The 17,717-nt window shown below is 31.4% G+C and overlaps 2 protein-coding genes across 2 annotated transcripts; one reads left to right on the forward strand and one right to left on the reverse strand.

Annotated features, from left to right (window-relative positions):
* Window positions 1-8,215: 8,215 nt before the first annotated feature.
* Window positions 8,216-11,862, reverse strand: LOC107407485 (uncharacterized). The gene is made up of 8 exons (XM_016014769.4): window positions 11,204-11,862; window positions 10,956-11,050; window positions 10,708-10,811; window positions 10,495-10,595; window positions 10,304-10,407; window positions 9,517-9,954; window positions 9,297-9,428; window positions 8,216-8,689 (listed from the first exon to the last, which is right to left on the reverse strand). Exons 1-8 carry the CDS (start codon window positions 11,453-11,455, stop codon window positions 8,530-8,532), a joined length of 1,386 nt encoding a protein of 461 aa, XP_015870255.1. The 5' UTR covers window positions 11,456-11,862; the 3' UTR covers window positions 8,216-8,529.
* Window positions 11,863-14,772: 2,910 nt separating this feature from the next.
* Window positions 14,773-17,262, forward strand: LOC107407484 (large ribosomal subunit protein mL101 (rPPR4)). The gene is made up of 2 exons (XM_016014768.4): window positions 14,773-15,465; window positions 15,831-17,262. The coding sequence occupies exons 1-2, from the start codon at window positions 15,241-15,243 to the stop codon at window positions 17,073-17,075; spliced, it is 1,470 nt and encodes a 489-aa protein (XP_015870254.3). The 5' UTR covers window positions 14,773-15,240; the 3' UTR covers window positions 17,076-17,262.
* Window positions 17,263-17,717: the final 455 nt, after the last annotated feature.

Raw genomic sequence — 17,717 nt, forward strand, 5'->3', positions numbered from 1 at the left:
AGCTTTGGATATAAATTGAGTGAAGGAAGAAGAAAAGGAAAAAGAGGAAACTAGAAAAGAAATAAAATAAAATAAAATAAAACAAAACCCAAAATAAAAGAAGTAAAGGAAGAAAAGAGGAAACCATTAGAAGAACAACACCCAGCCACGCAGCAGTAAAAGAAAAGGAGCAGGATTTGATTTTCTCGAGACTTTTTTTTTTTCAAACTTTTTATAAAATGTAATTTATATTTATTTAGATTTTCTTTTCTATTTTTATGTATTATTTTTATTATTATATAATATATTTCGATTGTGGATACATGTCTAATAAAGATATCAGCTTTTCATATTTTTAAGACTACTTAATTATTATTTTATTATTTTTCAATTAAATTTAATGAAATATTCTTAATGATAAAGGTATTTTTGAAATAGAGATAAAATTTAGAGGGTGTAATTGAAATTAACCTCTTTTTTTTTATCAACTATTTCTTTTTTACTTTTTTTTTTTTTTTTTTTTTTTTTATAATCTGCAAGGACTATAGTATTATATAGATTTGATATTACAACTTGATACTAACTTACGACTATGACCACATATATAAGTAAATTAAGAATCTGGTTTGGTATTTCTTTACCTTTGTGTTAAAGTTCTCTTTAGCAGATAAAAATTCTTAGTACCTGTTATATTAGCTTAAATATATATTTAAATATATATATATATATATATAATGACTTCAAATAATACAGATTAATTTGTTAGTCTAATTTTATTCTCAACACACTTTTGCCACATCACCTCTATAAGGCGTTGTACACAGTTATTTATTTATTTATTTTGATGATGATGATGATGATATGCTTCTGCTTGCTTTTTGGGTCAGCTAACTTATCTATATATATATATATATATATATCTGGAGAAGTAATGCTACCTTTCAGATTCTTCATGTACATTTAATTATATTGCTTATCATCACTTTAGATTTTATATTTTATATATTTTGCTGACAGTATGTATGGATTAGCTTAGCAATTTAAAAATGAAGTTTTAGTGCCGACGAATATCTTGCCAACAAAACGGACATACAAATATGTAAGTGGTTTTTGAGTCTCTGTCTGCGTGGATCTCATGTGTCACCAATTATAATTAATGGTGCATCTGCTAATTGCCCATAACGCATGTGCTACCAATATATTCAGACTTTGTTTTTAATCATTTTCTTTTTTGTTTCCTTTTTTTTCCCATGATATTCATTTTAATATCTTTGTATTAATTATTTTACTTACCATCATATCCTTGGTTTCTTTCTTTCTTTCTTTCTTTCTTTCTTTCTTTTTCCCCATGATATTTATTTGAATATCTTTGTATTAATTATTTTACTAACCATCATATCCTTGGTTTCATCATGTTTGGAGATTGAAAAAAAATAAAAAAATAAAAATCCCACCAGCAATTCAAAATATATTTCCAAAAATCATTAAATAAATAAATAAATAAAATAGGGGAAACAAATTAAGATAATCAAAGTTATACAACTTTTTTTCTTGGTTAATAAGTTATACGACTTCTTGATCGTCTCTCAGTCAGTCCCTTAATTAAAGGTTTTAATTCAACAAATAAATTTTGTCATAGTGAAAAAGTTTAATTAAAAACATGGTAGCAGGTGGGAAGTTTTGCTAATCCAATTAACCCAAGTGTGGCCTATGCAGAGGAAGGGCCAAATTACTATGCAATTTTTGACCATGTGAGTTTAATTTGGAGTGCCAGTAGTAGATCCTAATAAAATACAAACATAATGCACCCATATTATATAAACAAAGGTAGAAAAAAATATATATAATATCTTAAAAAATTAGGAGACAGTATAATTATTTTTTTGGATAAGAGTATTTATCACGATTGATAATGATCATCAGTTTATGTATTAAATTTTAATTGAAATATCTAATTTTATTATTTTTTATATTAAAATTCTAAAAATAAAATTTTAATGATAACCTTTTAAATTGTTCTATAGTATGTAAGTCCTATTAATAATCTTTCAACGATGACAAATAGCATTTTTCTTTTGGTAACATACATTATTCACAGTAAATTAAAGATGAAATCTAATTAAAAAAAAATATCTGTATTGTTGATAAAATTATAATGTAGAAATGCTATGGTGTTGTATATACTATGGAAGCTAGAAAATCCCAATGCCAGATTTTCCGAAAAATAGTAGCAGAGTTTTACAGATGAGATTAGCCACCACAAATGACAAGCCGCAAGCAAAGTGATTTCCATATATCCTACGTTAAAACTTAATGGCGTTAACACTAGCAGAAACAGCGTTTGATTTTCATGATGATATGGATGGGTTGGTTTCAAATGTTATTTGTGTTTCCCATTCAAACCACAGATAATAATAGGGCTTGGAAATTGGAAAAAGAAAGAATGCTGACAATTAACAAAGTGGTACAGGGATATGCTGCTGCTTGCTTGCTGATTCATGTTTTCACAGTTGAGCTCAGGTCAGATCATCCTTCTCTTTATCACTACAAATTTAATTTCAACCAATATATATGTATATATATATATATATATACATGAATGAATGTCTGCATCAGAACTCATATATAAAATACAGAAAAAGGATGCATTGAAGATGCTCTAAGATGTTGTTTAAGATAATTTTGTTTTCTTTTCTTTAAAGTTTTAGCTTTTTTATAGAAATTTATTGAGAAGCTACACTTCATTAATTTTGATTAGAAGCAGAAGCTCTTTTTGAAACCAAAAGCCTTTTCAACAAAATTATCTAAATACTTTCATAAATGACTTTGAATTTTAATAATCAAAAACAACTTTTTTAAAAATTATACCAGACATGGCCTAAATATTCACAATCATACATATTGCTGCAAATAATTATTTCGTGTTTAGGAATTGGGTGTTATCATTCAAATTAAAAGATATGTTATATTTATATGAAGATTAACGTGTAAAATATATGTAACTCATTTTAATATGTGGGTTGTTTGTGCTTTAGAATGTTTGAATAATTTTTTCTAAGAACTATAAATTAATACGAAGCATTAATCAAATGATCATTCCCACCTTTTTAAGAAAATAAAATATTTACTTATCAAGAAGAAAGCAAGATAATAAAATATGAAGCTACTTAATATAATTAACATATTGATACATAAGTTGAGCTTTATTGAGTGAACATGGTAGATATTTGATAGATTTCAATAAATTAAATTCTACTTGTTACCTTTGGGAAATTAAATGAGACTGTACCTGTACGTCTCAATTTATATGTACATGCATGGAGAGCTATCGGAATAATTGAAGGTTCAATTCCTTAATTTTACAGTACTTCCTAAAAGGATTTTTTTTTTTTTTTTTTTTTTTTTTGCTTAAAGTACTTTCTAAAAAGTTTGTGAGAGTAATAATTTATTTGGTATATTTAATGAAAATAGAATTTTAGTATGTAGAGTTTTCTATAATAGATTTTTTTGAAAAAAAATTTTTATTAAAAAGTTAATAAGGTTGTTACTGTAAATAAATAAAAACTGTATTAAATGCTCAATGAATTTTCATATAAGTTAAAAAATTGTATTTAATACTTATTAAGTTTCCATATAAGCTAAAAAAAAAAGATTTTTTTTAAAAAAAAACATAAAATTTGGATTTCTCTAAAACAATTTTTTATTTTTTATTTTCAACAAGTACTTATTGATTTTTATCAAACATTTTTATTTTTTGATCTTCATATAGAGCTTTGGATCCAAAAAACACTTTGCCAAATAAATGCTAATTTGTTGTCCTATAATGGTAGTAATAGTGTTAGCTTTATATACTGAAATCGCAAGCATATGTAATGTTAAAGTGATGCGCCAACGTTTAAACTAATACATATGCTTATTTTCATATTTCTCCACTAAGTTTGAATTGCTACCAAATATTGCAACTAATAAATTAAAATTTTTAAAAAAAAAAAAAAAAAAACAACCAAGTATTGTAACTATGCCAAGAAAATTATACAATTTTGGTACTTATATATATATATATATTATAAAACTTTGTATTGTACATATTGTCAAGCTTCGTACCTAACCCTAACTAAAACTTTTTATTTATTTATTTACTTAGTTTGTTGAGAAAGCTATATATATTAGCCAGTTGATCTCTTCTTTTTCTTTTTCTTTTTTTCCTGAATAAAAAGAGATCTTCTCATTGTATCATGAACCTCAAGCCAATGATCATGTGCCATGCGGTACTGTGGGATCTTCCGAAACAATAATAAGCCAATTTGGACCAGCTCAACCAATTTTGGGATCTAAAGCAACAATTAAAATGGCAAGTGGTAATAAATAAATAAATAAATAAGTATTCAAAATTTGTCTTGTTTTGTTTGTGTGTGTGGTTTTTTTTTTTTTTTTATTTAGGAAAAATTGCTAGCTAAAATGGTAGAATGACAGTTATTATCATATCCCTTCATATAAAAATTGTAAAATAATAAGAGTTTGGAGAATGTTCACAAGAAAGAACAATTTTGGTGGAATGAAATTAGCGTACATTTACAATATTTAGAATATTAGAGAGATTAAATTAAAAAAAAAATTAGAAGTTGACACGTTTTTTGGAAATTAACATGTCTCTGTGTTTCCAAATTAAAAAATAAAAACAAAACTACAATATTTCACATAACAAATAATTTTTTTATGTAAAGAATACGTATAGTTGATAAGGAAATTTTTTTTAGAGGGGCTTCTTTTTATTGCGGGGCCCTAGGCACAAGCCTCACTTGCCTTACCTTTAAGCCGGCATCAAGCCAATACCAAAATTCGAATCACAATTCTTGAATTTATGAGCATGACAATTCAATCCATTTTCTTTCATTAAGCTACCCCTCTCAATGGTTATATATTACATCAAAATTTAGAATTTAAAATTTAAAAATCCTAATTAGATATAACAAGCTATATCGGAATCTATTAAATAATAAATAAAATTTTAAATTTCAATCATTGATGCGATGTAAAGATAAAAAACTTGATTTGAGCCTGCCCACACCACCAATTTTTTATCAACAATAGACTAGATATTTGAGCTTATTGTTAACAAGATGATGATGATGCATCCCTTATCATACGAGACTAGGTACACTATACCAGAATTGCATATATATATATATATATATATGCAGAAATAATATGATAAAGACTTATAGAAAAGAACTGTGAGGGATAACATCCTAGTTGTCAAATCTAAATGATTTTTGAATTTAATAGCTATAAATGGCCGTCTTTTATAATCTCTCTTTATAAGTCTTTTATCATACCAAAATCCTATATGTATGTATACAATTGATTCAAATGAATATGTTTATAATTTTTGTTGGTTAAATTATCAATAATTATTTGGAATTATTAGATTACATGTCATGCATATGAATTGCATGTAACCCGGTTGAATGAAATGTAATTCAATAATATGAAATGTAATTTAATAATTCTAAATAAGTGAATCTATTTACACTCAACTTAAAATGTTGAGTATATTCTCAATTGAACCTCATTGTATATATAAATTCCATTTTGTTTTCTCTTATAAATGATATACACAAGGACTATAGTATTGTATAGATTTGATATTACAAATTGATACTAACTTACGACTACAACCACATATATAATCAAATTAAGAATCTGGTTTGGTATTTCTTTACCTTTGTGTTAACGTTCTCCTTAGCAGATAAAAATTCTTAGTGTCTGTTATGGTAGCTCAAATATATATATTTATATATATAATGACTTCAAATAATACAGATTGATTTGTTCGTCTAGTTTTATTCTTGACTCATATGCATATATCGTTGTTGTTGTTTTTTATTTTTTATTTTATTATTATTATTTTTTTTTTGGAGATATATATGTAAATTTAATTAAAGAAAGCAAGAGAAAGGCTTAATCATCAAGATATAATCTTTATTTTATGGATTCATTCATACATTTGGGATAAGTAGAAATAACATCTGATTTTTGGTGCTCAACACACTTTCGCCGCCTCACCTCTATAAGGCGTTCTATATAGTTTTTTTTAATATTTTTTTATTATTATTATTTTTTAATATGATGCTGATGATATGCATCTGCAGAAATAATGCTACCTTTCAGCAGATTCTTCATGTACATATTGAAGTTAAATTTAATTATATTGCTTATCATCACTTTAGATTTTATATTTAATATATTTTGCTGAAAGCATTTATTGATTAGCTTAGCAATTTAAAAATGAAGTTTTTGGGTCTCTGTCTGCGTGGATCTCATGTGCCACCAATGATAATTAATGATGCATCTGCTAATTGCCCATAACACATGTGCTACCATTATATTCAGACTTTTTTTTTAATCATTTTTTTTTTGTTTCTTTTTTTTTCCCATGATATTCATTTGAATATCTTTGTATTAATTATTTTACTAACCATCATATCCTTGGTTTCATCATGTTTGGAGATTGAAAAAAAAATAAAATAAAATAAAAATCCCACCAGCAATTCAAAATATATTTCCCAAAAAATCATTAAATAAATAAATAAAATAGGGGAAACAAATTAAGATGATCAAAGTTATACGACTTCTTGATCGTCTCTCAGTCGGTCCCTTAATTAGAGGTTTTAATTCAACAAATAAATTTTGTCATAGTAAAAATTTTTAATTAAAACATGGTAAGCAAGTCGGAAGTTTTGCTAATCCAATTAACCCAAGTGTGGCCTATGTAGAGGAAGGGCCAAAATTATTATGCAATTTTTGATCCTACGAGTTTAATTTGGAGTGCCAGTAGTAGATCCTAATAAAATACAAACATAACACACCTATATTATATAAACAAAGGTAAAAAAAAATATATAATATCTTAAAATCAGAAGATAGTGTAATTATTTATTTTGGTAAGAGTTTTATTATTTATCATCATTGATCATCAATTTATACGATAAATTTTAATCGAAATATTTAATTTTATTATTTTTATACTAAAATTTTAAAAATAAAATTTTAATAATAACGATAGATCTCATTAATAGTCTTTAACCAATGATTACAATTAACATTTTTTTTTTTTTTTTGATAATGCACCTTATTCACAGTAAGTTAAAGATAAAATCTACATAAATATATATATATATATATATATATATCTGTATTATTGATAGAATTATAATGTAGAAATGCTATGGGTGTTGTATATACTATGGAAGTTAGAAAATCCCAGATTTTCTGGAAAACACTAACAGAGTTTACAGATGAGATTAATTACCAAAAAGCGACAAGCCTTGCGCAAAGGGATTCCCATACATCCTACGTTAAAACTTAACCGCGTAACTCTAGCAGAAACAACATCTGATTTTCATGATGATATTGATGGGTTGGTTTCAAATGTAATTTGTGCTTCCCATTCAAACCACTAATAATAATAGGGCTTGGAAATTGGAAACAAAAAGAATGTTGCCAGTTTAACAAAGTTGTACTGGGATATGCTGCTGATTGCTTGGTGATTCATGTTTTCACTATTGAGCTCAGGTCAGATCATCCTTTTCTTTATTACTACCATTTAATTTCCACCAAATATATATGTAATATGTAATTATATATATATATATATATGAATGAATGTGCGCATCAGAACTCATATATAAAATACAGAAAAGGGGAATGACTGCTTTTCACAAATTTTGTATGTTCAAACGGTTTCTCCATAAGACTTGAATGCTAAAACCACACTGGGTTTGTTAGGTAGCAGTAGTATATGCATTTTCATACAAATAGCCTGTATTACTGACCTTTCCCACCCCCCAACATGTTGATTCTATTAGAAAACTGAAAAAAAAAAAAAATGAAAATGAAAAACCAAAATAATAATAATAGTAGTGTGGAATCCCCTCTTTCTGCACTGCTAAAATACACACTTTTAAGCCTTTTTAGGAGAATGTTGAAACAATTTTGGACAATAAGATAAACGGTAAAGATCTCTCTCGAGTTGAGGTCCAAGTCCCTTCTCCATTGTCAAGAAACATGGTGCACTCACTTGTTCTTAATTCCGACCCAGTTAAGTTACAGGAATTTTTTGGTATCTGGGATTCATTATTTTTAAAACCACACATCTTTTGAGGTGGAACTTGGAAGGTTAACAACACTTCTTACTGAAAGCAATAGAAAAATAACGGAGACTTGAGACACTATAAAGAGGAACATAAAATGATATTTTCTGTTTTACAAAATACATCCTTTAAACTTTTTCTTAAAACCTAAAAGGGGCCTGATCATGTATAACGCTATCAAAGCTAAGCCTCTATATCTCTCTGAAGGCTAAAACTAGACTTGTGATAGCTGAGGGGGTAGGAGGCAAGATAAAGAGAGAAGAAAAACAAGGAAAAGGGTATCAATAATCAATATTTACATCGAGGATGGACGTGTCATATCGCAATTTAATTTGCTTTTTTTTTTCAAATCACAATTCTAGTTGTTGGGTGTAAGCGAGATGAAGCAGATGCTAAGCTACTGGAGGGTTTGATTGGGTAATGTCGGTGGAGTTTTCCTAAATACATGTTTTCTGCAGCGTTCAAAAATGCTGTCGTATATAAGATCAAATTGGACTCCTGCTCTCTCTCGATTTACAATGAATAGTATGTGATCACCTTCCACAATCTTGTAGTACCTGCATTCAATCAAGTTCCAACTTTAGTTTACCTTATAGAATATGTATTCATGATAGAAAACAGCGATTCCCACATGAACTGATCACTGAAAACCATGTATTGTTTGAATGAGAAGTACCGCACACAAGAACCTAGACATGAATTTCCAGATATAACAAAAATCAGTTTGCAAATAAGCAGAAAGGCATGTAAACGCAACCATTTCTTAATGGAGTCTGGTTGCCTATAGTAGCCATATTGATCCCAATACGCTACTTCGACCTTGATTTGACATTATAATTCACTAGAATAGATCACCATACTCCGAATTGTCTTTAAAGTGAAAATAAGTTCTGCTTCAAAGCGATGACTTCTAAGGAAATTTACCCATTGAAAAGTTCATATTGTGCCAAATTGGCCGGTAAATGACATGGAATGATTGTTTTCTTCTTTTGTCTTAATTTCTGAATTCAAAGTGTGAAACCTTTTGAAATTTTGCTACTTGCATGACATATTTATTACAGAAAAAGACATCACTTGGTAGCTACGCCTAAATTAAAAGAAGAAAGACAACTTGCATGTTTGTTGCTATCTGATAAATGTAAAAGATATGGGAAATTAACTAACCAGATACCCGGTTCCAAGGGTTGGCAGTCTGAATCATTTTTAACAAAGCGGCTAGGGTGTTCAAATGGGAGACGAGGATGAGTCATAGATATGGTATTGAGTGCTCCATCATTGTCCTGCCAGTCTTCATCCCTGTATACACAAGTCTTGTGTCATTTTGCTTATAATTTTAAAACTTAAAAAGCAGTAAATGCAACATAATGTGCATTTTAAAATGCACCTGTAGCCTTTATAAGGAGGAGATACATCTGGAGGATGACGCCATTGGCTCATCTGTAGTACCCTAATGAAAAGCAACGGATGGATTCCAAATAGACCAGAAGGAACTGTGACACCCAAAATCTTCCTAGTACGCTTGGTAGCATAGCTGAAATAGTAGGTGTTGGGAAATGTACGAAGATGAGTGTTCAGTCCGATGGACCCTTGAATTGTAAGGTCTGGGAGGATCCAATCTCCTGAAGCGAATGGACCTGCATTTCCCATTAAGCAATCAAGAAGACCCCATATACCGGCTTTCTTCCAAGACATGTTAAAGTGGTCGAAACCGAAGTTGTAATACGCCTTCAGCCAGGAAATGTCGAACCAATCATAAATTATCACACCAAGGCGGCACAGCTGCAGCAGACATATAGACTTCATAGTTCTCCCATCTTCTGGACTGCAACAAGTAGAACCATAGTGATGAATTTATCATTTCATAACTTAATTAGCATAAGAAAGACAAGAACAGGAACAGTTGACGAGATACAAAATTCTGTAAGTCCTCAATTTTATCAAGTTACAAAATTCTATAATTCCTCAAGATTATCATGTCAAATGGAACTCCTTTTTCAACTGGGATTTTGGGGCCTCCTAATTTAATAATCAGATTTATTTACTAAATTTTTGTTGCCAAAAATTGAATTTCCATATTTAACAGCTGAAAACATTAACCATTTATTTTCCCTAAATTTAATTTATACGTGAACGACGGGAGAAAAAGAGAGTTAAGTTGAAACAGAACTCACTGCATGCCATCTAAGTAGGTTCTCGTAGTCCCATTGAATGCTCCGGATAAGGAAGTTATGCTCAATACCCAGTTTTCATTGGTGTTCTCATAGCCTTTGAATGCCTACAAAGCAAACATATAAAAATATAAGCATCCCAATTTAGGAGATTCTTCAGTTCTACGCTGAGACAATTTACAATTTAGACTAACCTTATCGGCAAGCATTTGCTGCAGCACACGTACAACCTGTGCTCCAGCCGAATGCCCAACGAAGTGAATAGGGTGATCCTCATCCCATTCAGGGTAGTGCCCTATATTCCAATTAAAGCAAAGATTTAGACTTTTTACAAACAAATCCCATACAATAAAAAAAGAAAAATGAACAGAAATGGAAAACAATTCAAAGCAGAGTATTTTTTTAACCTTGTTCGTAAACCCGGCCGAACTGTGAATGCCCAAAAGCTTTGCTGTGTTCTTCTCCATAATCCACTTGCCCACCTTTTAAATAATAAAATAATTCACGAGCCCTGAAACCTCAAAATACAGTTTTAACACTTAGTTTGCTCAACATGGTATGGAACAAGAACAGCCATTAACACTTAGCTTGCTCAACATGGTATGGAACAAGAACAGCCATTGATAAAGAAAGCCAAGAAGATTTAAGCAAATACCTATCATAAATACTGGTTAAAGACCCCAAATCAGGCACGAGAACCCTTTCGTCTTTTTTCTCTGCCCCAGCGAAATACGACAAACCTCCCAATTTCTGTAAACCAGAGAAAAGAAAAAGAAAAAAAGATCAAAAACCCAGTTGAAAAAATGGAGATAAAAACAAAATATAACAACCCGAAATGATGCGCACGATGGATGAAACAAACCCGAACCCATTTGAGAAACATACAGGGGATTTATTACATACCCCTTTGCCAAATCCAAAAATTCCGTGGACCAAAACAATAGGAGGCAGATCGTCAACATTGGTTGCTTTGTCTTTAGGAACATCCTCTTTCACCTCCATAATTATATTAGGCTTGAAAAACATTTCATTCAGAGTCTGAGAAAGATCACCGGCCACAGCTGAGCTGAATATGTAAAACCCATATAGCAAATGAACCACAGAACTCAAAAACAGCTCCGCAAATTGCAGTGCTAATATCCACAATCTGATCATTCTATCAAAAGAAAAAAAAAAAAAAAAAAACCCAAGAAAACACAAAAGGATTTTCTTCTTTTCACCCAAACCAGAGCCTTCTCTAACCAGATAAAAATAAAAGTAAAAAATAAAAAATATATATATATATGTCAAGAAGGCTCTTTCTTCAAAAAGAAAAGGTCAAAACTCTCCCATGAAAACAAAACCCTCCAAAGATTAATCAAAAACCCCCCCTTCTCTTATCTTTTTCATAAACAAAGAAGGGGAAAATACATGGGTTTCTGGAACACCCTTCTTATAGAGAAAAAAATGGGCAGGTAATTTTTTAAAGCTCGGAGACTTTGAAAAAATAGTTTTCCCACAATTTTCTCGTCGTCTAACTCTCGCCAGAGTCGTAGCCAATCAAAAAGCCCACTGTTCTTCCATTCGTTTGTCTGTTTGCGGAGGCAGACAAGAAAACCAATTAACAATGAAAAAATAAAATTTAAAAGAAAAAAAGGCTGGTTTGGGTTGTGACACGTGTCATAGAGAAAATCGCTCCAAAAATTTTGTAATCTTGAAAAGGGACCCACACGGTGTTTTACAAACGCTTAACCACTGAAATAAAATCCAAAAAAATTTGCCTCTGAATCTCTGATTCAGAAATAGACACGGGTAATTAGGCGATAAAACAAAAAAATGGATTTCAAAGTGTTTTTTTTTTTTTTTTTTGGGTAATAGATTTCAAAGTTTTCTAGATAGGAATTTTTACTATTTTTTTTATTTATGAAATCTAGGTGTTTCTTTCCAGGTATTTGTGTGCTGGCAGGAGGTAAAAGCTCAACCCCACTGCCAACTGTCCAACAGTACCATCTTACCCTACCCTGGCTTATCCAATGTCATCATTTTGTCTTCTCAAAATTTCAATTTTTTTTTATTATAATGCCACACCTCGAGCCCCTATTTATCGTTCATTTCACGCTTCAATAATGTTGTTGATTCCTGACAATGCTAAGTAATTAATTACTTGCAAGAAACATAGTCGGGTGACTATGTAAATTTACCCAAAAAGCAAAAGAACATAGTAGGGACTAATTTTTCCCAACAAAAAAAAAAAAAATCATAGCTGGGGACTAAGGAAATGGTATTGAACTTTTTTACGAACTATATTATCTGACGTAAGATCCATCATGGGTTTAATTTCTATTCTTTGAGATGTTAACCATTTATAATTAACTCAACTATCTTTTCATCACAGCCAAACATGCAAAAGAAATGAGAATTGTTTTCCTTTTTAAACTTTACCATAAATTAAACAGGATCTAGATCAATAATAATAATGATAATAGAGATAACATTTAGTTTAGTAGTTTCATCTTTCCCATAACCAACAACGCTTAATAGATCATAATAGAAATAGTTTAAAATCAACTATGTGTAGATTAAGATGTATAGGAACATACATAATTATCAACAAAAAATTGGTTTATATTCTTTTATAAATATATAGGAAAGATAATGGTACTTATTCATATTCTTAATTATAGTTTGGGAATAAGGTTTTAAATATATATATATATATATAAAGAATAAAACGAATGCTAAAGGTGAGAGTTGGTCAACAAATTTGCTACCCACAACAAATCTCAACCTCAATAATATAAATTTTTTTAAAAGAAAAAAGCTCAACACTATATGTTAAAATAAAAATGCCATGATAAAATGTCATGTGAAATAAATGAAGGGAAAAGGTGGAAGGTACACAGATAGGTTTACACATGCACATACACGCATAACAAAAGCAGAGTGGGGATTATCTGGAAAATTTTATGGAAGTGGATTGGCCTATTAAAACTTTTATCCAATTATATTAAATTAAATATAATAAAATATACAAATTCAATTTGTCTAAAATTCAATCCAATCCGATTTTACAAGAAAAACGAAAATTTCGTGGTTACCGGTGAGTGGGTCGCACATGCACATTACGTGTCCCCTACAATCATTCAATAAATAAATTAAATACCAAATTTTACATAATTCAAAAAAAAAAAAAAAAAAAAAAGGAATTTCTAGGTAGCTAGCTGTTGCTATTGGGCAGGTCGTCGTTAACACTGAAAACAAATAATTGTGTTTGTTGAGCGGCGCTTTCTTTTTTTTTTTTTTTCCTTTTTGTTAATGTCGTTTCTTTCAACTCGTTAATTTCTTTTGCTTGCTGCCTAATCCCCCAAACTCCTCTAATTCTCCGTCTAAAAGATTGCTTTGATTTGATTTTAATTCTTCACGTGTCCCTTCTTAACAAAAAGAATTACCATAGGATTAATCATATGCGTTAATCCATATACAAATATAATTATTTGATTTTGTCTAATTTTAAATTTTTTTAATATAAAAAATTGGGCTATAGGGAAAGCGACAGGCACGTTTTGTGGTAAAAGACACGTTGGCCATGTGAAACTGTCGAGGCAGAATCTAGAATAGGTGTGGGGCATATTATTTGAGAATAAAAAATAATGGACCTTTTTTTGTTTATTTTTTAATTTTTTTTTACCATTTGGAAACTTCTGGAGCTCAAAGACGACGACCAACTACTAAAACAAACAAAAATTTGGCATTTGCTTACTTTCTTTCTTTTTCTTTTTCTTTGTAATGCGGAATGAATGCGTTCAAAAAGCAAGATGCGGTGAACCTCCTGTATAACTAGAAGGTTCTGTTGGGTGGCCCAACAGGACCAGCCACAAATTTTCCCCATCCATGTTTTAATTTGAATTTGTGCCCACTAGAGCCTACTTTATCAAAGCTGCTTCTGGTTCTTCTGCTACACTTTTTGCTTTGTTCTACTCTTTTTTTGTTTTTGGATCCTACCAAACCGAATATTAAATCTACTGGAGTCCCACATAAAATGGGCCCCACAATTCCCAAAACAATTCCGGCTTTTCAAAATTAAAGACCGTTTGGCCCAATCATGGTGTTGAACTTCAATGGATGATGCAATCAGAAAGCTGGTGGGCGTCTCTTATGTTTTAAATTTCTGGTAGCAACAAGCAGACATCAGCATTTAAATCTTGGGGTCGATCACTGTTTCATTCATTATACATACCCTCCACCTCCATTCTTCTTCTTATCTTTAATATATTATTTTTTTGGTAATGATCTTCTTATCTTTAATATGTGTATGCCAGCTCGTTGATATATATATATATATATATATTTATTTATTTTCCCGCTACAATATATCAGCACTTTTTCATTATTATTTATTACTTATTATTACAATTCTTTTCAGATAATGCAATGGAGTTCAAATAGATATTTCAGTGGAAAATACACATTTTTTATTGTTTTGGTTGACAATAATGTATGGGATTGAGCACTGGTATATAACCAACAGTAAAGCGTAGAGTCACCAAATACTCATTTTTTTTAATTATATTAAGTTGCAATATATTATTGTAGTTCATGTAACATTAGTTGTCAGGTTATTACTAAACTTACCTCATATCAATTTTTTATTATTATTTTTCAAGCCCAACCAATAAAACCATGATATTGCAACCTAAAAAATAAAAAAGCTGTTTTTGTTAGTCTACTAGCGAGTTTAGATCCTTAAGACGGGCTCAAAGGTTACAGGAAACTTCAGCCCAAATTAGACCCACATTGAAACTGGGCCCAGAAGCAAGCCCAACCTTAACCATCCAGTTCACTCCCGCGATGTTGGATCTGTCATCTCCCTCCTTCGCAACACTAGGGTTTTTGCTTAATGATTCATATCCAGCAGAAGAAGAAAAACCCTAATTTCGGAGAGCGAATTCATATTGCGGAAAATGGCGCTACAGCAGTTTGGTCGCAGCAAGAGCGTGACGAAGCGGTCGAAGAAGTACTTGGAAGAAGCACTGTACAAGAGGCTGTTCAAGGATGGTAGCTCCGAGGTGACCGTTCGGCATCAGCTCAATCAGTTCATCAAAAGCCGCAAACGAGTCTACAAATGGGAGGTCGGGGACACCCTCAAGAAGCTTCGCGATCGCAAGCTCTACTATCCTGCTCTCAAGGTCTGTCTCTGCCCTACATTTCCTCCTAATGTCTATTACTCTATTCATTGTCGAAATGTGTTATTGCTAATTCTATAGCTGATAGAGGAAAACGTAATTATGTGGTTTTTTTTTTTTTTTTTTTTTTTTTTTTGGGGGGGGGGGGGGGGGCGCAAATTAATGATGAAGATCGGCATTTCGTTGTGAATTTGATGAGATTTTTCAAGCATTGTTCGAATTTGGTTTAACAAGTTGCTATTGTAAATATTCGTTGGATTTAACTCCGCTTTCATGTAGACGTGGGTAATACAATTTACTAGTTAGAATAAAAATCCAGTTTGGGTTCTGAATCCTTTGTTGGCTCTTTATGAAATTTTATACTACAGCTTTCAGAGACTATGGCTAAAAGGGGAATGAACAAGACAGTTAGTGATCAGGCTATACATCTTGATCTAATTGCCAAAGCACGTGGTATTCCCGCTGCCGAAAATTATTTCATTGGTCTTCCTGAATCTTTGAAAAATCATCTCTGTTATGGGGCTCTACTCAACTGTTACTGCAAGGAATTGATGACTGAAGAAGCTGAAGCTCTTATGGAAAAGATGAAGGAACTCAATCTTCCTTTAAGCTCCATGCCTTATAACAGCATTATGACACTTTATTCAAAAACCGGGCAATCAGAAAAGATCCCGGCCATCATACAAGAAATGAAGGCCAGCAATATTATGCTGGATTCTTATACTTACAATGTCTGGATGCGGGCTCTTGCTGCTGTTAATAACATATCTGGGGTTGAAAGGATTATCAACGAGATGAAGAGGGATGGTCGAGTTACCAGAGATTGGACCACTTATAGCAACTTAGCATCAATTTATGTCGATGCTGGCATGTTTGAGAAGGCAGAAACTGCACTCAAGGAATTGGAGAATAGAAATTCCTGCAGAGATCTGTCTGCTTTTCAGTTCCTAATCACATTGTATGGCCGAACAGGGAACCTGCTTGAAGTTTACCGGATATGGCGTTCTTTAAGATTAGCATTTCCTAAAACTGCAAACATAAGCTATCTAAATATGATGCAGGTGTTGGTTAACTTGAAAGATCTGCCAGGTGCAGAGAAATGTTTCAGGGAATGGGAATCTCAGTGCTCTATTTATGATATTCGGGTTGCTAATGTTCTCATTGGAGCTTATGTTAGAGAGAGTTTGCTAGAGAAGGCTGAGGAACTCAAGGAACGGGCCCGCAGAAGAGGGGCCAAACCCAATGCGAAAACATGGGAAATCTTTCTTCATTATTATTTGAAGAATGGAGAATTGGGATTGGCCGTTGATTGTGTTTCCAATGCAGTATCTACTGGCAGGGGGGATGGTGGGAAGTGGATTCCGCCACAAGAAATTGTCAACACCTTTATGGAGCATTTTGAGCAAAACAAAGATGTAGATGGCGCTGAAGGCTTTCTGGATATTTTGAAAAAGGCTGTAGATACCTTAGAAGTGGAGGTGCTTGAATCATTAATAAGAACTTATGCTGCTGCTGGAAGGAAAAGCCCCATACTGCATCGCCGATTGAAAATGGAAAATGCCGAGGTGAGTGATGCCAGTAAAAAGTTGCTTGAGACTATATGCGTGGAGTGAGTTTTGTTTATTTCTTCCTACTTTTCATCTCAGGGGTTTCAACTTCTGGTAAAAGTTATTTTAAATGGTCTGTATTTGATTCCATTTTTGCAGTAAAATGTGCTAGTTTTGTGAATTGATGAATAATATAGCCGACAAGGAAGGCCTTTGAACTATTCAATTGAGGATGACTCCTTCGCTGATATAATTTGATTTGCATAGGAGTTATAAATTTGGTTTAACTGTTTGTCACGGCTATTTTGAAGATAATGATTCATTTTTTGGCTGCTTTTAATGCTCCTCAATTTCTCTAGTTCATAACTAGTAATCACAGGAATATTTTAGTAGTTGGAGTTGCAATACTGGACGAATGGTAAGGACTCCAACTCTTGTACTTCTGAAAAGTAAATAGAAGCAAATGCTAATTCATTTGTACTATACTTTCATCTTTACTGAAATTCTGAAGGGTTATTTAACGCTCATAATTGTCGACAGGAATTTGTTGTTTGCAATGCATGTAGGGCTTTCTCGTTTAGTACTTTCAGGATGGAATGGTGGAAGGGTCGGCCAAGTTTAGCTCCATCCACATTCCACATCCTTTTGAGAATTGAAGATTTAGCAGTGTAGGTTTGTTTGTTTTTTTTTTTCTTTTTTGGGGTGGCT

This window comes from Ziziphus jujuba, chromosome 12 (genome assembly GCF_031755915.1).
Source record: "Ziziphus jujuba cultivar Dongzao chromosome 12, ASM3175591v1".
NCBI classification, from domain to species: Eukaryota; Viridiplantae; Streptophyta; class Magnoliopsida; order Rosales; family Rhamnaceae; genus Ziziphus; species Ziziphus jujuba.